The 22,208-nt window shown below is 41.0% G+C and overlaps 1 protein-coding gene across 1 annotated transcript in view; it reads left to right on the top strand.

Moving 5' to 3' along the window:
• rap1ab (RAP1A, member of RAS oncogene family b) overlaps positions 1-21,039 on the top strand; it is a 57,349-nt gene extending 36,310 nt beyond the window's left edge. Inside the window, exons 7-8 of the mRNA XM_060909852.1 lie at positions 12,874-12,993; positions 19,963-21,039. Coding sequence (XP_060765835.1) covers positions 12,874-12,963 — 90 coding nt within the window. The 3' untranslated portion in view covers positions 12,964-12,993; positions 19,963-21,039. The remainder of the gene's footprint in view (positions 1-12,873; positions 12,994-19,962) is intronic.
• The last annotated feature ends 1,169 nt before the right edge of the window (positions 21,040-22,208 follow it).

Genomic DNA, 22,208 nt, shown 5'->3' with positions numbered 1-22,208 from the left:
ATCTCTGGTTTCCCGAATGGAGAAACGTATTTTTCAGATTTTTCACGTTCCTTGATGCGGCATAATTCTTCGCATCGTCCTTGCCTGGGCGCGGTCCTTAAATAGCCCAAACATAGTTCATTGATTAAAGACAGGTGTTCTTTGTTAACGGTGCCTTCAGGTGCACGAGCTAAGGCGCGCAGGACTGACATCGTTCTGTGCAAACGCAACACGATCGCACTAGAAAGCATGTTCAAGCTGCCGGTGTCGCTGCAGTCTTTTTAGTTGCGAATTACGAGTATTTCCTCGTGTTAATAATTCGCCGTGTCAAAACAAGCAAATCTTTCCTCCTCCTTTCGACGTGAAGAGAGGTCAGCAATTTATTATCTATTTTTCTCTATCAAAGTTGCATTTTGTGGCTTCGAAGCTAAGTTTTAGTGCTGTTTCTAGAACACAACATCAAGAAAATGTGGAAGGAACAGCAATAATGGAAGAGCCGGTTTCTAAGCTGCCTAAAACTAGCAATGGTAATTTATTTCCTGTTCCATAATGCACTCAGGCTGCCAGTCAGTGTGTGACACACCTGATTTTATATGAGAAATTTGGTATTGCGTGCATGTGCACGCAAGACTTTTTGCCAACAGTTTGCCAAATAGCTTTTTTTTTTTTGTCCCCGTTTCTGGTTGAGAGTACGTCGTGCGCATTCTGGCTGCCGCTTCTCACCAGAGCTTTTTTATTTTATTTATTTCATTTCATTTATTGTTTGTGTGGTTTGATGTTTGAGTGTTTTGTCCGCCGGTTGTGGTGTAGCTCCGGACCCAGTTTTGGGCGTCGGTTCCCTCCAGGCCTTGGTTCGCTGTGGGTGATGCCTGCGCTCCCAGCTGTGGACTGCAGTGAGCTCGTTGCTCATTTTACATCGTGGTTGTCCAGCGCTCTGTGCTTTAACGCTTGGCGTGATGTTCTGAGTGATGTTGCTCGGTGGCGTCGCGGTGGCTGTGCAGGCGGTTTGGGACACACCAGCGCTCTGCGTGGCGGAGCTTCTGTGCTCGCTTTGTGGATCCATGGCGTGGTGTTCGAGCGATGTTGCTGGCGGCGTCACGGCGGTGGTGCTGGAGATGTGGGACCCGTTTTCGTGCGCCTTTTGGTGGGACTGTGGCTGCTACACCATGGGAATTACATCCTGACCCCTACTCGGTGGACTTTTTTTTTTTTTTCTTTATTTTATTTATTTTTTTCTTTGTCTATATTGGAAAGCGTCCTTGGGTTTCTTGAAAGGTGCTATATAAATCTAACATTATTATTATTATTATTATTATTATTATTTTTATTCGTGTGTTTTTAAATTTACAGACAATATGAACTAATGTAAACAATTGGCTTCAACTCGCATAAATCTGAATTGGAAATGTTTAGTTCACTTTAAAGACTGATAAACGAGGCTCAACGTCCCCAACATTGAAACCTGAAAGCTTTAGAAACTCTAACAGACCTTTACTGTTTAACAGCACTGGTTTGGGAGTTTGCTGAGTTTACCTTCAACGTTTTTTTTTTTTTTTTCCCTTTCCAAAAGTAATGAACTGTGTAGCAGGAAAATCACCGCGTTTTCTAAACGCACTCCTGAAAATTACTCTTTAACTAGGGGAATTAAATTGGATATTTTTGACGTTAATCATTAATGTACATGAAAGAAAAAGGCTTAAGTTATAACTTGGTGAAAATAAGTACTAGAATGCAGGGTTTTGCGTGTTTACGTTATTAAAATTTTTTCAGGGGACGTTGGCCCCCCCATCTTAGTTGGACTTTCAGAAGTTCAGGGTTTTTTTTTTTTTTTTTTTTTTTTTTTTCTTTGCTCCACTTTCATCTCTAAATAGTGTCCAGTACGAGCTACAGGGTTGAGTTTTTTGAGCTTTCGTACAGCACTTTAGCCAACGTTTGTTTTTGTGGTATTTTTATTTATGTGCTTTTTGAGTAAATGAGTTCTTTGAAACTAACTACATGTAAATTATACGTGTATCATTTATTTTTGTGGCTGCTGCCTCATAGAGGCGAAGCGAGGCAGTAGCCACTATGTCATCGTGTTGTAAGGAGGAGTGTAACAATAGTGCACTGCGTATGTGCATAAGCATTATGGTGCGTTCATGTGCTATGGGAATTATGGTAAATACCAAACGCCGACATGGAAAGCACACATGAACGCCCCCTCTTGTGGTATTTTCCACTGGGCAACTCGTAGAAAATTTTGATACACGAGTTGCCAAGGTGAGCTGAACTTTAACCTTTTCAACATGGCGGCGAGCGGTACAAGACTAGCTTATGAACCAAGAAAGAAGTGGTTTTCACCTACGGAAAGCTGACTCTCACCTTTTAAACGAGTCATGTTATGCATATTATATTATTATAATATGTATATTATAGCCTAATACAAAATATTCTGTGGCTGTCCAAAGAACGCCAACAATGATCTAGATACTGGCTACTCTCATTGTGGCTACAGCCAAATTTCCAAAAACTGCATGGCATTCAATGTGTTCAGAAAATCTCTACTTGTCATTATCAGGAAATATTCAGCATTATTTACCTTTTAACTTTTGATAACTCATATTCCTGCTGCCGCTGATGAACAAGGCAATCTATAATTGTTTTAGCCAAATAACAGGCCTGATTCTGAATCTGGTCCACCATCTTTAATTTGTCAACAACAAAAGCATGTGAACACAACACACTGGTAAATACCACTTCCCAACTGGAAAATATCATCTTCCCGTAGCACATGAACGCAGCATTAGTCACCAGAACAGCGAATCGTGATCTCGCGACATGGTACACAAGAACGAGTGGCGAAACCATGATGTAATCATGTTGTAAGGAGGGCAGGGCTCGAAATTAACTTTTTTTTTTTCTTTGTGTCCCCCAGTGGTCCCGAATTCTGTGTTGTATTGTCCCGAATGGAAGCAATAGTGTCCCCATTTTTTTCCTCTCTGAAATAACCAGTGGTTAATGTTATCATATGAAGTTACTATTATATTTGTAACTATGCGATTTTGAACCCTTTATATCATTTTTACAATAAGTCACAAGACACAAATGACACATGTCCAATACATCATCTACTTCAAAATTACAGTTATTGCATTTTCAGTTTATTAAACTTTGGCGATCTCACTGTATGAATAGATACCCGTTTATTTAAAGGGGCCAACTAGCTCATTCAGAAAATGTTTCAACTCCCTACATCTGCAGTACACTTTAGTTGAAAATAAGACCCCTTTTATGTTCATTTCATCTACTTATACCTTGAATATCTGTTGGCACTTATAAGGCCAACTTATCATTTTCACCTTTACTGTTATCCATTTTTATGAACTTTCCGGTATCTATTTTATGAACTTTCGCTGCCGGGTGCAAATGTTAGCAACATAGCACCAGGTCCGAGCCTAGTTGTGCTGCTGACTGACTAAACTTTCTGAACTAGAAAGACACCAAGAAAACTCACTTATTCTGTTGAACGGTATCTTCCGTCAATATCATCCACATCATTCCTGTTGTATTTTATAACGTGTCTAACAGTGCTCATTAAGTTCATTCAGTTGCTAGCGTTGCCTGCAGACCAGGCGATGACACTTTGGATCCTGAGGGTCCCGGAGACGTTATGTCTGGGCTTTCAGTTTCTTCCCCGCGGTCGGTCCGCTTCAACCACTTAAGCATTTTTGTTCTGGCAAGAGTCGGCGCAGCGTGTGCGGTAGCAATTCCATTCCAAGTCCATATAATGCGGACTCCGGCCGAAGATTCTAGAACAGAATGCGCTGCTCTGTAGCCTACGGATGCAGGTGCATCAGAAGTGTAGCTACTATGTATTTTTCACTGTTAACGTTTTAAAATTGACAAATTAGGTGAATGTCTACGTATGTGTTACGGCTTTGTAAATAATATTAATGTAGAACTTTTTTTCTAGATCTATTTTTTTCCGTTGTCCCGGGTTTGTCCCAGATATGATAATTTTGTGTCCCGATGACATTTTTTTATGGTCCCCGGGACGTCGGGACACCGTTAGTTTCGAGCGCTGAAGGAGGGGTGTAACAATAGCGAAACTTCATAACCAATCAGCACTTACCCTGATCGAGTTCGATTACCCGTTCTACTTCTTGATAAACTAAACGAAATAAGAGAAACCTCGTTATAACTTCGTAGTATCGGAAGATAATCGGCAGATAAAAAGATAAACGAAATGCACCTCGTGGTTCGCCGAGGCTGCTGATTCGATATCGAGTAAGTGGTGTTTATTTTAAGAAAACTTACCTTTTTGATTATCACAGCTTTTGTTTGGGCCTTCTGAAAGGTTTTCTAGGTTTTGGGTGTTTTTTTGCACGTTTCGGCAGATAGATAGAGACGCCGATATCAAACTTCTGCTATTTGCTTTAATTTAGTCTTTACACGTTAGTACTAAATAATGCTTCGAAGACAACTCACGAACAAGTGCTTTCTTTCTTACTGTTTTGAAAACGGATCGAGTTCACAGCACTGTGTTTTGAACAAAACGCAGTAAATAAAATTGGTGACCAAAATACCAACTCCAAGCCCCGATGCTGCTCACAGCTCAGTGATGCTTGGAAGAGATGAAGCGAGTATAATTGATAACATGCGTGGATGCTTTATTTACTGTATGGACATTAGGGTGCATCAGCTGCCCCCTAAAAATGAAAAGTTCCTCCGATCATGATGCATTTTTGTTTTTATATTCCTTTTGGTAAGAAAACACACTGGGTGAAATATTTTGATAAAATTCAAAAGTTTAATGGTGCCACCAGGAGCTCAAAGTTATGGAAAAAGCTGCTATTTTATGACTTTTATGACACAATTTCCATCACTTTTCATGAAACATTATGGCACCTTATAGAGTATACCAAATATCTTAGATCCACATTTTTAGTACATATTCTAAATATATTATCAAGCACAGTTTGAGTTTTAGCTGTTCATTGAATCGTTGTTCAATTACTTTTAAACAATACAAATGTATTATGAATCACATTAATGCTTCTCAATCCCTTGCAAAGGTTCTTAACATGATCTCTGGCTCACAAGAAACCAATAAACGGAGTCCAACATTGTGATTCAAACCTTACGCGAAAACATAAAATCAGCGTTTTTTGGCAAAAAAAAAAAGAACCTCATGGTGCCACCATTAGACTTTTGAATATGGTCAAAAAATTCTACAGGATGCCTTTATTGGTGAAAAGGAACACCCAAACAAAAATGCATCAGATTTTATGAAAGTGAGGGCAACTGATGCACCCTAATGGACATGGGATCAGAAAACCGTTTTATTTACACGCAGGAGCCGCATGGACCCATAGAGGTGTGTTTTTTTTTTTTTTTTTTTTTTTTTTTATGTAATATTTAGGCACTGCCTAAAACTGTCGCTCCCAATGAGTGTAAAATGCGTTCGAAAATAATCCCACCTTGATTATCCTCCGCCACGAAGTGCGCAGAGGGATATAGGAATGGAGTCCTTCTGTCTGTCCGTTTCAATCTGGACAAGTTTTCTCAAACATTAGCTATATCCGCGAAACTTTGCGTGCGCATACTTCTGAAAAAAGCTGGGTAGCGTTTCATAAAGATATCGTAAGTGCTACGAGACGAGTCGATATAGGCTTATATAGTCGAATGGGCTTATAGGGTCGTAAGTGTTGAGGTCTTTGTTCATGGTGGGTGGGGGATGATGACCATGTCGTCCTGTTGTGTCGACAGTCAGGTTCCCTGTGGTGGGACGCGTATGTTTGTACAGTCACAAAAATCAGGGTTGTGCATTACCTTGTTCTCTTAAGTACCGTATGGAGCTCTGCGCCGCTCTGCTGTAAGTTAAAGATTAGTTGACTGGTTGTACAAACGGTGTGTGAGTTAAATCTAAAAATTTAGTAGCCTACAAATGGCTTTTTTTTTTTTTTTTTTTTTTTTTTTTTTTAATTTTCATATTAGGACACGGGCGGCACGGTGGTGTAGTGGTTAGCGCTGTCGCCTCACAGCAAGAAGGTCCGGGTTCGAGCCCCGTGGCCGGCGAGGGCCTTTCTGTGCGGAGTTTGCATGTTCTCCCCGTGTCCGCGTGGGTTTCCTCCGGGTGCTCCGGTTTCCCCCACAGTCCAAAGACATGCAGGTTAGGTTAACTGGTGACTCTAAATTGAGCGTAGGTGTGAATGTGAGTGTGAATGGTTGTCTGTGTCTATGTGTCAGCCCTGTGATGACCTGGCGACTTGTCCAGGGTGTACCCCGCCTTTCGCCCGTAGTCAGATGGGATAGGCTCCAGCTTGCCTGCGACCCTGTAGAACAGGATAAACGGCTGGAGATAAGGAGATGAGATATTAGGACACATGAACTAATGAAGTCTGTGAACAGCAGTACGGGTTTATGCCAAGGAAAAGCACGTCGGATGCAGTTTTTGCTTTAAGAATGTTAATGGAGAAGTACAGAGAAGGCCAGAGAAAGCTACATTGTGTGTTTGTAGACCTGGAGAAGGCATACGATAGTGCCGAGAGATGAGTTATGGTATTGTATGAGAGACTGGAGTGAATGAGAAGTACAGAAACGTGAGTAAAGCTCAAAATCCTTATTGTTTTTATTTCCATGCATTGGGAACACTGCACATTATATTCTACATCAAAACATGAAGAAAAATGTATAAATGTTTTAATTACTTTACAGAAAATGAAGAAAAATGAACATTGGGCTGTTCAAAAAAATAGCAGTGTCTGCATTTTTCATTACAAACTCCAAATATTTACTGTATAAACTGAAAAAATCTTAAGGATTTAGTATTCCTGTGAATCACTAAACTAATATTTAGTTGTATAACCACGGTTTCTGAGAACTTCTGGCACCTGTGAACAGGTATTCCAGCCCAGGATGATTTGACAACATTCCACAATTCCTCTGCGTTTCTTGGTTTTGCCTCAGAAACAGCGTTTTTGATGTCACTCCACAAGTTTTCTATCGGATTAAGGTCCGGGGATTGGGCTGGCCACTCCGTAACTTTCATTTTGTTGGTCTTGAACCCTGATGCTGCTCGCTTACTGGTGTGTTTGGGGTCGTTGTCTTGTTGAAACACCCATTTCAAGGGCATTTCCTCTTCAGCATAAGGCAACATGACCACCTCAAGTATTTTGATCTATGCAAACTGATCCATGATCCCTGGTATGCGATAAATAGGCCCGACACCACAGTAAGAGAAACATCCCCAGATCATGATGCTTGCACCACCATGCTTCACTGTCTTCAGAGTGTACTGTGGCTTGAATTCAGTGTTTGGGGGTCGTCTGAAAAACCGTCTGCGGCTCTTGGACCCAAAAAGAACAATTTTACTTTCATCAGTCCACAAAATGTTTTTCCATTTCTCTTTAGGCCAGTCGATGTGTTCTTTGGCAAATTGTATCCTCTTCAGCACGTCTTTTTTTTTTTTTAACAGTGGAACTTTGCGGGGGCTTCTTGCCGATAGATTAGCTTCACACAGGCATCTTCTAATTGTCACAGTACTCACAGGTAACTTCAGACCGTCTTTGATCACCCTGGAGCTGATCATTGGCTGAGTCTTTGCCATTCTGGCTATTCTTCGATCCATTCGAATGGTAGTCTTCTGTTTTCTTCCACGTCTCTCTGGCTTTGCTGTCCATTTTAAAGCACTGGAGATCATTTTAGCCGAGCAGCCCATCATTTTCTGCACTTCTTTACAGTATACGTTTTACCTCTCCAATCAACGTTTTAATCAAAGCACGCTGTTCTTCTGAACAATGTCTGGAACGACCCATGTTTCTCAGGTTTTCAGAGAGAAATGCATGTACAACATGTGCTGGCTTCATCCTTAAATTAGGGCCACCTGACTGACATCTGTTTTTTCACAGAATGAATGATCTCACTAATAACGCCACACTGCTATCATTTTGAACATGTCTCTTTCACTTAATTATTCGATTACACAGACTCAGGAGCATGCATATCATGAATGTTGGGTCTGTTGGTTTTCTATGACTCTACTACACCTACTGGTAAATTATTTGCCATGTAGTAATATAATTTCCACCAAAAACAGTGATCGATCTGGTTAGTCGTGTTGGACTGCTATTATTTTGAACACAAGTGTATATCAGAGTGGTGCAAGACATGTATGAGAACAATGAAACAGCAGTGAGGTGAGCAGTTTGGAACAACTGAATGGTGAAGGTGGGACTCCATCAAGGATCTGCTTCGAGTCCTTTTTTGTTTGCCATAGTGATGGATAGCTTGACGGACAAAGCGAGGCAAGAGTCACCATGGAACATGTTTGCAGATGATATTGTGATATGCCGTGAAGGTAGAAAGGAGGTTGAGCTGGGTTTGGAGAGATGGAGGGATGCATTGAAACGAAGAGGAATGAAGGTGAGCAGGAGCAAAACAGAATACATGTGCATCAATGAGAGTGTAGTGAAGATGCAAGGAGTAGACGTAAAGAAAGTTGGTGAATTCAAGTACCTGGGGTCAACGATAGTGAGGTGAGAAAGAGAGCGCAGGCAGGATGGAGCAGTTGGAGAAGGATTTCAGGAGTCGCTTGTGATCGGAAAGTCCCAGCAAAAGTGAAAGGTAAGATGTATAAGACAGTAGTGAGACCAGCTGTGATGTATGGATTGGAGACGTACGCTTAACGAAGAGACAGGAGGCAAAGTCGGAGGTGGCGGAGTTGAGGATGTTAAGGTTTGCGATGGGAGGTTGGACAGGATAAGGAACGAGCACATCAGAGGGACAGCACATGTGGAGAGCTTGGGAATGAAGCTAAGAGAGATGAGACTGAGATGGTACGGGCACATCCTGAGAAGAGATGTGTTGGAAGGAGAATGTTGAGGATGGAGCTGCCAGGCAAACGAAAACGAGGAAGGCCAAAGAGGAGATACATGGATGTGGTGAGAGAGGACATGAAAGTGGTAGAGAGAAGGATGTGGAAGACAGGGAGCAGTGGAGACGAAAGATCTGCGGTGGCGACCCCTAATCGGGAGCAGCCAGAAAACGACTTATGAACTATGAAGCTCTGTTATTATTTGTTGAAAATGTATTTACAGTAATGGTAAGTCAGGTTTTTGTCACTGGCAAGAAAAAATCGTTGCGTTAGAAATCTGCTGGTCCTTCCCAATTCCCTTCAATCTGTCTAGCGTGAGATCAGGAACAGACCGAGGAGGGGTCAGAGTGAAAACTGTAACTCTAGAAATATTAGTGACCATTTATTTAAACGATTTGAGCACTGAAATTAACTAAAAATTTGCTAATGTTAAGTTGCTCATAATTTTGGTATCTTAAAATAAATTCACCGTTATGCTATGCTTCAATTATTAGGCAAATTTACCAACTTTTTTCCAAAAGTGCTTAAACTTAAAGTGCCATTCCACCATTGGATGTATTCTTTGGCATAAAATACAATATATTTTGACAGCATATATAAACGGTATCACTAGACAGAGAAATCTTTAACTTCAAAATGATATATCAAACATAATTTTTTGACAAGTATATTAATTTTGCGACCAAAGTCACCTACCCTTTTAATTTCTGCGCGTGATGTCATCGGCAGGTTCCCCTTCTTGTGTACCGTGTGACGCGGCACACATTATCAACAATGGCTGATAGAACGTGATAAAAATAATACCAATAAATCTAGCTAACTGAAAGATTAACTCAAATTTTTCGCAATTTTTTTGGCCCCCATATACGAGGAGAAATGACTCTCACTTTGGGGGTTTCCTGGTCTAAAAATAGACCGACACGTGGTACATAAGAAGGGGAACCTGCCGATGACATCACGTTTCACTACCGCGCGGAAATTAAAAGGGTAGGTGACTTTGGTTGCAAAATTAATATACTTGTCGTTGTCAAAAAATTATGTTTGATATATCATTTTGAAGCTAAAAGATTTCTCTGTCTAGTCATGTTGTCATAAAATATATTGTATTTTATGCCAAAGAATACATCCAATGGTGGAATGGCACTTTAATGACACTAGAATTAGATTTACAGTATCATGCAGTACAGGGTTTTGTTGCCTTTTTTTTTTTTTTTAAATTGAAGTGGCTGAGTAGAATATTCCAGCATATCTTCGCCACATTACGTATAGACTACATGTAACTGCGATAACTTATGACATCATTGATGACGCCCTGTGTGTACTTTCTGTCCAGAAACTTCCTCTTGCACTCGGTCTTCCTTCTCGCTTAGTATTTGGCAAGTTATCTCTCCATTTTGAATTGGAATGTTCCCAGAAAAAATTTTTTTTTTTTAGATAAATAAATGGGCGGCACGGTGGTGTAGTGGTTAGCGCTGTCGCCTCACAGCAAGAAGGTCCGGGTTCGAGCCCCGTGGCCGGCGAGGGCCTTTCTGTGCGGAGTTTGCATGTTCTCCCCGTGTCCGCGTGGGTTTCCTCCGGGTGCTCCGGTTTCCCCCACAGTCCAAAGACATGCAGGTTAGGTTAACTGGTGACTCTAAATTGAGCGTAGGTGTGAATGTGAGTGTGAATGGTTGTCTGTGTCTATGTGTCAGCCCTGTGATGACCTGGTGACTTGTCCAGGGTGTACCCCGCCTTTCGCCCGTAGTCAGCTGGGATAGGCTCCAGCTCGCCTGCGACCCTGTAGAACAGGATAAAGCGGCTAGAGATAATGAGATGAGATAAATAAATAGTCGCTACATAGTGAAACACGAGGGCCAACGTTTGCACTGGCGACCAATCACAGGTGAGATGATGCATGCAGGAAATGAAATGTGCAACGTGATTGGCTCTCACAATCTCCTTCATAAATGCAGCTTGTGTATACAAGCAAGTGTCTTCCGATACGCACAAGAAAAATTATCAAGGTGCTTCATGTAAATACGAGATTTAAAAAAAAAAAAAAATTTGGTCGGACAGGATGGCTGTTTTAAAACTTCTGCGGGACAGGGACTATTTCAACCCCTTCAGTAAGTGATTTACCAACTGCTGACTAAATATTTTTAGCAAATTTCGTCAATTATTCGTCTGGAGCCGGTGAACAAAATACAATGCGACAGCCACTAGGGGGCGATTTCTACCATTCGTGTTTGGAGAAATGGTGGCATAATTGTTTTGTTTATAAAGGCTTATTCCAGTTGTGTTCTGCTGACTTCATGAACACCTGGGTTAAGTAACGTAGACTGATCTAAGTTTGTCTAATGAGACTTACAGACTGACTTTCATTACATCATGATGTAATGACAGTATTATGCGCATTTTCTTTACGGGTCAGCCACAATCAGATGCACCTACTTGTTTGAGATCATGTAACACTATGTACCAGCCTTCTGTTTGTTTATTAAACTATTTCATATGTTGTAATGGTAGACTATCATTGCCAATGTATGACGTTTCAAAGCCAGATCATAATTTACCACCACTGAATCCATGTTTCAGGTTTTTTTTTATCAGACAAACTCTTCATATTGCACATTTTCACCATGTAACGCATGTTCATTTGATTTAATACCCCAGAATGCATCATTGCTGCTTAAACTTGGCAATAATTTGTCCAACACTAACTGTTTTAGTAAATCAGCAGATTTTTGAGGAACAAATTGACAGCTGAATCACGGAATTCCGATAAAAATGAAATCTTTCACCATAGTTTTGTCAATGGGGGGGTGCTGAACCTAAGTTGTTTTCTTTGTCACTGCAAAGTTGAAAATGGCCTGAGAAATCTTATTTAATGCATTTTAATAAACACTTTAAATTAAATACAGACATTTTATGTAGTATGTGATATGATTTGATACAAAAACCTTGTTGCTGGGGGCATATGTTTGCAAAATTCACATGCCAAAGATTTTGCGTGTCATTTCCGTTGTTTTCTGTCGTGTCCGTAACGGTCTTGCTGTAACAGAATGCTGCAGAATTTTTTACCATTTTTGATGATTATGACATGCATTGGTCCTGTTGGCCTCGTCGGGCTCTAGTTACATATTCATATGTCTTTAGTTGTTATATTAATAGATATATTTGCAATATGTAGTGTCCGTAACGGGTGTAGTGTCCATAACGGCAAATTGATATTTTGGTAAAGCCAGTTAATTGAGACTTCTTGACAAATTTAAATGAAACCTTCATGTGAGAATGATGCAAATTAATCATCATCTTCTCTCAAAGTTGTAATTGATTGAATTAAGACCCCACAGGCCAACTATTTGAACACTAAATTATTATAATCAAGATGTTACCAAGACACATTTTGACCATTCAAGATACAGCCCTGGCTTGTTAATAACGTGTGTGTGTGTGTGTGTATGTATATATATATATATATATATATATATATATATATATATATATATATATATATATATATATAATTTTTTTTTTTTTACATAATGTGCTTTTTAACACACTTGTTTGAGACGGCTATTCATGTACAGTTGAACCTCGTTTGAGTGGCCTCCCCTATAGCCGGCCAAAAGTGGCCTTATAATGTAGTGTCCGTAACGTCAACAACCTAGCAGAATGGGGCATGTATAAAATGAGGTATATTTTCAAAACGGAAAGAGAATGCTACATGAAATTTTAGGTATGGGACCCCAATATGTTCAAGCCCATAATATCACAGTTTTGACCATTTTGGGTAACCTTGGGTTTTTTTGTTATTTTGGAACCTATAAGGTCCATCTGATCTTGGCTGACCCGTTTAGCCTGTAATTTAAAATGTCTCGTATTTCAGATTTTTTTTTAATGAATGCTTATAACATTAACAACACTATGACACCTTACATTATGTAGGTTTTAATGTATCCCTATGAACGCTGCACTTTAGTGAAGTGTTGCGCAACATCTAATCCGTTTTAATCTGCTTTGGACGTCTTTTGTAACCATGTCGCTTCCTCTTCCTGTAGATCTTCTATGACTTGGTCAGACAGATAAATAGAAAAACGCCAGTGGAAAAGAAGAAAGCGAAAAAGAAATCCAACTGCGTGCTCCTGTAGTGTCTCCTCCCTGAAGCACCTTGGAGCCAGGTACGTTTACCTCCCTGAACTTCACACTGCACTTTAATAATAATAATAATAATAATAATCTGGAAGGATTTTTTTTTTATTTGAATATGAAAGTTAAATTCTCCAAATGTGATGCATGCAAAAAAAAAAAAATGTCCCTTTCTGAGAAAAGAATGAGCAGAATGGACTCGACGTCTCCATCACAGTACTTCATCGTTATCATCGCCATATAATGGACCTCAATGCGTCAGTGAGCGCAAAGGACAAAATGATGACAAATACCAACAAGGCATTTAGTGTTAGATTTCACAAATGGTTCCTGATTAAAATATTGATATTATATATAGCTTATATTTTTTTCCGTTTCCGGTTGAGAGTACGTCGTGCGTGTTCTGGCTGCCGCTTCTCACCAGAGCTTTTTTTTTTTTCTTTCTTACTTTCTTTTATTTATTTTTTTTTTTCTGTGTGTTTGTGTAGTTTGATGTTTGTTTGAGTGTTTTGTCTGCCGGTTGTGGTGTAGCTCCGGACCTAGTTTTGGGCGTTGGTTCCCTCCAGGCTTTGGTTCGCTGTGGGTGATGCCTGCGCTCCCAGCTGTGGACTGCAGTGAGCTTGTTGCTCATTTTACATCATGGTTGTCCAGCGCTTTAACGCTTGGCGTGATGTTCTGAGCGATGTTGCTCGGTGGTGTCGCAGCGGCTGTGCAGGCGGTTTGGGACACACCAGCGCTCTGCGTGGCGGTGCTTCTCTGCTCGCTGTGTGGATCCATGGCGTGGTGCTGAGCGATGTTGCTGACGGCGGCGGTGCTGGAGATGTGGGACTTGTTTTCGTGCGCCTTTTGGTGGGACTGTGGCTGCAACACCACGGGAATTACATCCTGACCCCTACTCGGTTGACTCTTTACTTTTTTTTTTTTTTAAATTATTTATTTATTTATTTATTTTTTCCTGTGTCTATAATTGTAAAGTGTCCTTGGGTTTCTTGAAAGGCGCTATATAAATTTATTATTATTATTATTATTATTATTATTATAAAATGGTCAACTCCTGATCCACAAGGTGTGGAAAGAAAATCTATCGCCAGGTCATTATTTTGACTTGGATCCCAAGGTCAGAATAAGGACTAACTACAGGCAACGGGATATGAGGTCAAAATAACGAGATGCTAGGTAAAAATAATGATTTGACTTGCTGTCGTCTTTTAACTTGGTAAAATAATCCTGGTGTCTAAAATCACTCTCGTTCACTACTCCCTACTGACTATATATAGGGAATTGCTGTATAGAGGATTATATAGCGAGCTCATGGAAAAAATACTTTCGGACACTACTCCGTCGCACCTTTATTTACATCATTACTGTGTCACAATTAAAATGTGCCCGATCAGTCAGCTGGTAAATACATGCATTTATTTTTTTTCGTATTCTGGTTTCCATCAAATCCTGTGCTCTGATTGGCTGGGGAGCGGGTCTGTGTCCTACAATACGGACCCCAGTTATGGACCTCTGGTGACTCGCTCGTTCACAACAACAAACGTTATTTATCTTTTTTTTTTTTTCTTTAAAGAAGATTTATAAGATTTATCAAAAAATCTTATACATTTTTGCCAGCATTTCTCAGGAGAATAGCATTGACAGTGTTCACAGCGAAAGCGAGTTTTACGACCCTGAGGAGGAAGAAATAAAAAAAACACTTCAGGAGAAAGCTAAAAACCTGTAACTGTTGCTAACGCCGAGCAAAAACATGGCTGAATCCTGAATGATTCAATTTTGTATAAATAGGGGACTACATAGGCAGCAAAATGCAGTTGTTTTTTTTTTTTTTTCCTGCCATGGAAGTGCACTTGTATACCGAGGAGGAAGCAATTTGCATTACAGCCGTGAATGAGGATTCAAAACGGCGGCTCGGCTCGGTTTTCCCTTTCGGGCGCTCTCGTTTTCTGTTAGAATTTGGTAAAGAAAAAAATAAATATATTATTTACCAGCTTAAGGTCGGTCCGTATGGTGAAATACCGTGACCTCGGCCTTGAATACTGACCTCAGCCCAGAGGGCCTCGCTCAGTACTTTCAAGACCTCGACTACAGGCGAAAGGCGGGGTACACCCTGGACAAGTCGCCAGGTCCAGGGATGTGATTTTTCCGCGAATTCGCGGAATTCCGCTTTTTTCACCTCAAAATTTGAAAAAAATTTTTTCCCATTTTTCGCTCAAAAATCCGCATTTATATCCTATTCGTTCCAACTTTCAGTAATTCCGTCATTGAGATGAAACGAGGTACGTGATTGGCCCATCGCTCTGTAACAACCAATGAACGCGCTTGTTAAATAGCTGTACGTAAGCTCGCTTCAAACAAAGAGTTGAAAGATGGCAGCCTCCGTGATCGAGCGTAAAGATGCACATGATCATCAGTTTGGTGTGTGTGTGTGTGTTTAAAGTAAATAAACATGGGGAAGAAGAAAAAAAAAACAACCCAGCTCATTTCTTTCCCCATATTAAACCTGTGAGTGGTGATGGTGTCACTGCACGTGTGACAGTTGGGTACGTTTTCGCGGGGTGACGAAGGTTGCCATGGCAACGGGGCCTCGCGCCATCTGTTGCTTCCTGGATGCGCATGCGCACGCTATGAAAGCTGTGGTGAAAAGGTTAGCATCGGAGGCTAAACCTTCTGAGGAGAAAAGAAGGGGCGGTTTTTATTTGTTTGTTTTAGTTACGTCCGAAGAAACAGCAGTTTAAATCACGGCTCGAGTTTACAAATCAAAATGGGTACTCAGTGAAAACAAAACAAAAGCTAGAGAGAGGGGGAGGGGTGTAGAGAGAGGGGGAGGGGTGTAGAGAGAGGGGGAGGGGTGTAGAGAGAGGGGGAGTGGTGGGAGTTTAACCCGGGAAAGTGGGTCTGTGAGGCGGCAGTGATGCTTGACCCCTCCCGCCTCCTCTCACTTTACCCCTCCCGCCTCCTCTCACTTTACCCCTCCCGCCTCCTCTCACTTTACCCCTCCCCCCTCCTCTCACTTTACTCCTCCCCCCTCCTCTCACTTTACTCCCCCCCCTCCTCTCACTTTACCCCTCCCGCCTCCTCTCACTTTACCCCTCCCGCCTCCTCTCACTTTACCCCTCCCGCCTCCTCTCACTTTACCCCTCCCGCCTCCTCTCACTTTACTCCTCCCGCCTCCTCTCACTTTACTCCTCCCCCTCCTCTCACTTTACTCCTCCCCCTCCTCTCACTTTACCCCTCCCGCCTCCTCTCACTTTACCCCTCCCGCCTCCTCTCACTTTACCCCTCCCGCCTCCTCTCACTTTACCCCTCCCGCCTCCTCTCACTTTACTCCTCCCGCCTCCTCTCACTTTACTCCTCCCCCTCCTCTCACTTTACTCCTCCCCCTCCTCTCACTTTACTCCTCCCCCCTCCTCTCACTTTACTCCTCCCCCCTCCTCTCACTTTACTCCTCCCCCCTCCTCTCACTTTACCCCTCCCGCCTCCTCTCACTTTACTCCTCCCCCTCCTCTCACTTTACTCCTCCCCCTCCTCTCACTTTACTCCTCCCCCTCCTCTCACTTTACTCCTCCCCCCTCCTCTCACTTTACTCCTCCCCCCTCCTCTCACTTTACTCCTCCCCCCTCCTCTCACTTTACCCCTCCCGCCTCCTCTCACTTTACTCCTCCCCCCTCCTCTCACTTTACCCCTCCCGCCTCCTCTCACTTTACCCCTCCCGCCTCCTCTCACTTTACCCCTCCCGCCTCCTCTCACTTTACTCCTCCGCCTCCTCTCACTTTACTCCTCCGCCTCCTCTCACTTTACTCCTCCGCCTCCTCTCACTTTACTCCTCCCCCTCCTCTCACTTTACTCCTCCCCCCTCCTCTCACTTTACCCCTCCCCCCTCCTCTCACTTTACCCCTCCCCCCTCCTCTCACTTTACCCCTCCCGCCTCCTCTCACTTTACCTCAGAGTCTCTGCCAACTTCATCACAGATTATTTCACCTTTTACACTCGAAGTTAGTTTTAATTTTCACTCAGAACTTTTCCCACAGCGTGGATGTAAGGTAATTATACACAATTTTGATTTGTTTATTCAATATTAAAATGTTAGTGCAAATAATACATACTTGCCAACTTTTCAAAATTCTGATCTCATGAGGGAGAAAAGTGCATGAAAGACATTTTCAGTTGGCCGAGGGTCTGATGCGCGGTTGAAATGATAAAAACAGTGGATCCCAATTAATTGCAAACACATTTTTTGTGAATGTTTAGTGAAAGTGATTTTTATTCTTGCATATGAAAATCCTCAAGTGAGTGAACACTGTACAGTTCTGTATATGAGTCAATTTCACAGAAAACTTTTTTTTTTTTGTCCGGACATGTTTTGTTTACATTTTGAGATTTCTAAAACCTTTTTATGGTCTCATATGATAAAACATTATCAGTTCTACCTTGCATTTCAAAATTTGACTACTTTGGTTCATAAATGTGCATTTTGTAGCAAATTTTAGGGTCGAAAATGAGCAAAAATGGCTGTTCCACTGAAGAGACTTTTTTTTTTTTCAGACATGATTCTTAATGTTAGGTGGAATTGAAACTTTTTCATGTTCAATGACAAGACTGTGGAAACCACAATGGACATATGTCACAAATTGAAAATGCTATTAAGAAAAGAGAGATTTTTCGATGTTTTGTTAATTTTTGTACCTGTCCCAGAGGTTTGTCAGTTCTGTTACCGTGATTAATCACATAACAAAAATAAATGCTCCCAAAAGCTATTATTGAAATTATTTGTTGCCAAGGATCTGTATATTCTCACCTTTTATATGGATGGCAGAATGAACTGAATCAGAGAATATTTACTTAAAAATTTCAGTTTTGGTAAGTAGCCTACGCATGACTAATTTTTTTGTGTCAATCCTGTTACCCTGTCTAAACGGGGTGTGCAGTGACTTAATCAAATATTAGAAGTTGCCATACATAAGAAGCAAACCGGGAGACTACCAGGAGCAATAGAGTTTAATAAATAATGGTGGATGAATTCTTATGTTGCATCATGTTTGTTTGAAAAGGCACATTTAGGTATGTTCAACTTCTACAGTAATTGAAAGTATAAATTTTGTTTTTCCTTATACAATTTTTTTTCTATTTATTCTAATACAGATTTAATTTAGAATGACATTTTTAGGTTTCATGTTTTGGCTTTTTGTCAGTTAAGAATCATTGAATTTACTATAGGGGCTCAGAGTTGCATGTTGACCATTAAATTGGCTTGAATTTGTTAATCATGACAAGTTTTTTCTTGTGTTTGCTTGCCATTTTAGTACAATTTTTAAGTCCGAAAACCCCAGGAGCTTCGGGGGCTTCGGCCCCCTTGTCCACCCACCAGGGCGCTGCCCTGGACCAGCTGGGAGTCTGCGGCCCCCAGACCCCCGGCTAAAATTTTCAGATAATTTCACCAGCCCCAAATCACATCCCTGCAGGTCATCACAGGGCTGACACACAGACAACCATTCACATTCACACCTACGGTCAATTTAGAGTCACCAGTTAACCTAACCTGCATGTCTTTGGGCTGTGGGGGAAACCGGAGCACCCGGAGGAAACCCACGCGGACACGGGGAGAACATGCAAACTCCACACAGAAAGGCCCTCGCCGGCCACGGGGCTCGAACCTGGACCTTCTTGCTGTGAGGCGACAGCGCTAACCACCGTGCCGCCCCTATTTATTATTATGAGCATATTTCTCACGTTTTAATAAAGTACTTTTGTGTCTGCTGCATCTTTCAGTTCTTTTAAATCAAGGCTGAATACTTTCTTCTTTGCCGTTTGTTAAATTAAATTTGAAGCTTTTGATTTAATTCCTCCCTCTGCATTGTAACTTTTTTTTTTTTTTTGTCTTATTTTATTTTTGCTTAGTTTCTATTTGGTTACTATTTTTAATTGTACTTGAAATGTCAGTTTATAATGTGTTTCTTCCTCAGTCCATTCATTCCCCCCCAGCGTTACTGCAATGCCTGATGGTGTACGTATTGCTTGGTTAGTGACCATCTGTTGTACACTACTTTACTTTTCATGATGCATTGTGGGATACTTTGTGCACTATATTGGGTGTAATAATTCTCACTATACATTTGGACAGCACTACAAAATGGCGACCTCACTATATAGTGATTAGGGAGTGATTTCAGACACAGGGAATGAGATTAGGTCAAAATGATTGTATGTTATGTATGTAAAAGGGCAGAAAATGCTTTTTTTTTTTTTTTGAGGGGGGGATCAGACCTTGCAGCTTGGGGCTTCTGCACAAGATGATAAATTCACATTTCATTGCTGTATGTATGTATTTATTAATGTATATGGCAGCAGTTCATACTGTCGCCTCACAACAAGAAGGTTCCGGGTTCGAACCCAACAGCCGATGAGGGCCTTTCTGTGTGGGGTTTGCGTGTTTTCCCCGTGTCTGCGTGGGTTTCCTGCAGGTGCACCAGTTTCCCCCACAGTCCAAAGACATGCAGGTTAGGTAAAATACCCAACCACTGTGGTTGTACAAGACAAGACAGTGTATACTTGGTGCTGGATAGATTGGGGAGGGTTGCGTCAGGAAGGGCATCCAGTGTAAAACCGACACTAAATCAAATACGCAGAACAGATCCACTGTGGCGACCCGGAACATACAGCAGCAGCTGAAAGATGATTTATTAACGTGTGTTTTTCCTTCATTGGGGTTTTTCAAGAACCTATCGGGCTGCGAACTTTTGCACTGCACTATAATGGATATTTTCCTATCATGTCCAGAAGATGGCAGCACATTCAGTGGAATACAGGATCACTGCTTCAAAAATAAAAACAATCCATCAGATTGCTTCTTATTAATGTAATAAAGTACATCAACCATTCAGCATATTAAATTACTGGTGTATTCTGTATAAAAGGGACGCGTACACAAACTGAAATTAAGTGAATGGCAATTCCTTCCAGACGAACATCTCTTACACGTGTTTCTGTTTCTCCACCTGCAGAACGCTGTAATGAAGAACCGTTGCCCTGTTTGGAAAGCTTTTTCCATCCTCAGCAAATGAATCTGCGGACCAGCTGACAAACTTGAAGGATACACAATGAGAGAGGGGGGGAAAAAGTGAAGTTGGTGGGGGATTTTTTTTTTTTGAGATTCTCAGACATCTGAGGATAAATGTTCATTTGTCACAACCTGAGTAGGACTCATTTTTCAGTATTCCTCAGGAACACTGAGCAAGATGTATCTTCTGCATTTAAAAAAGAAAAAAAATCGACAAACACGCAGCATCTTTTCATTTCCAAACCAAACCACCTTCAACCAGAGAACCACCAGAGCTGATTGCATCAACCATGAATGACTTGGTAATAAAGTAAAGACTTTTTATATTGGGGGGGGGGGAGGCTTAATCCTTTAACAGCATCAAGAAAAGGAAGATTTGGGAGGAAATGCGTAACTGTGACCCATAATTTTGGTCTCAACATTTCAGTACCTAAAAGATTTAACACACAATTGTGTCTTTTTTTATGAAGGGGTTTCATTTCAGGAACTAATTATCCCTCCTTTTATTCTTCTTCTTTATTATTATTATTATTATTATTATTATTATTATTATTATAATTTCAGCATCAGCATGACCACATGATGCAAGATGTTGTAAATGAAATGAAGTTAGTGTTGACTCTCTTCTTTGAAGTATTTCATTCTCAAAGCCATTCGCGTCGACGTTTATAGACGAAGGTTCGTAAGCTGTGTGGAATTACACTCCGTCTCCCTTCGCATCAATAAGGACCTGACCCTTGACCTGTGACCGTTTTTGTATTTTAGTCACTCTGCTTTCGTAGCTTCTTCCATAAACATATTCTATTTTTTGGACGTGTAAGACTTTGCGCTTTTTTTATAGACAGGAGAAATGGATAAAATACCAGACAGATTTGTAGGTCTTCTGAGTTTTAAATATATTGTGCTCTATATATATATATATATATATATATATTATATCCTTTATTCCTTCTCATGCATTTGTCAGAAGTCGTTCTGGCTTTTATGGTTGACCTTTTGATTAAATTTTAGTATGTTTTCACAGTATTGGACAATTCGCATTTATTTATTTATTTTTTAAAAAAAGTTAAGTCTTTCTGATTTTTGAATATTTTTTAAGTTGTGCGAAAACTGATTTACGGTCAAATGTATTTATTGTCGATCTAACATTTTTAACATGGAAATTTTAGGCTGTATTTCAGGCTGGGTGATGTACGGAGTAAAACTCTTCAGAGCATGCTGATAAAGGAAAATGATCAATAATGGACGAAAGAAACCCTGACGAGTCCTGCTGAAAGGAACTTGTGAAAATATGAATCTTGTGTTCATGACGCACTGTTGTATACACTCACCGGCCACTTTAATAGGAACTTGTTCTTGATTCTAGGAGCGGAACCCGATGTGGTGTTCTGCTGTTGCATGCTGAGATGCTTTTCTGCTCACCACGGTTGTAAAGAGTTGCTATGAGTTACGATATCTTTCCTGGCACAAAAGCTCGAACCAGTCTGTCCCTTTTCCTCTGACCTCTCATCAACAAGATGTTTGTTTCCACCAACAGAACTGTCACTCACTCACTCGATGTTTTTTGTTTTTTGCACCGTTCTGTATAAACAGTCGAGACTGTGTTTGTTTAAACCTCAGGAGATCAGCAGTTTCTGAAATACTCAAACCAGTCCATCTGCCACCAAAAAAAGTCGCACTTTTTTTTTTTGAGATCACAATTTCTCCCATTCTGATGTTTGAATGAAGTGAGCATTAACTGAAGCTCTTGATGTGTATCTGCACAATTTTACGCATCATGCTGCTGTCCAGGAATCGGCTGATTTATTATTTTTTTAAGAGAACTGCATAAAACAGCACGTGGTCAACATAGGTGTTGCTAATAAACTGACCGGTGAGTGTGCATAGCACACGTTAGGGTGCATCAGTTGCCCTCACTTTCATAAAATCTGATGCATTTTTGTTTGGGTGTTCCTTTTCACCAATAAAGACATCCTGTAAAATGTTTTGACCATATTCAAAAGTCTAATGGTGGCACCATGAGGTTCATTTTTTTTTTTTTTCCAAAAAACTAGCCTGGCAAGCCAGACTAAATGTGAATATTTAGTCTGGCCTCGCTCGTAGACGTTTCCGAAGGGTGTGGGAGGAACAACCTGCTGTCTTTCAAACTGTCTCTGTGCGTATAGGCCAACGCTCTGACCAATCAGCGCA

The sequence above is a fragment of the Neoarius graeffei genome, chromosome 26, assembly GCF_027579695.1.
Source record: "Neoarius graeffei isolate fNeoGra1 chromosome 26, fNeoGra1.pri, whole genome shotgun sequence".
Lineage (NCBI taxonomy): Eukaryota > Metazoa > Chordata > Actinopteri > Siluriformes > Ariidae > Neoarius > Neoarius graeffei.
Note: the sequence above shows the minus strand (reverse complement) of the source record. Positions and strands in the feature narration are given on the sequence as shown.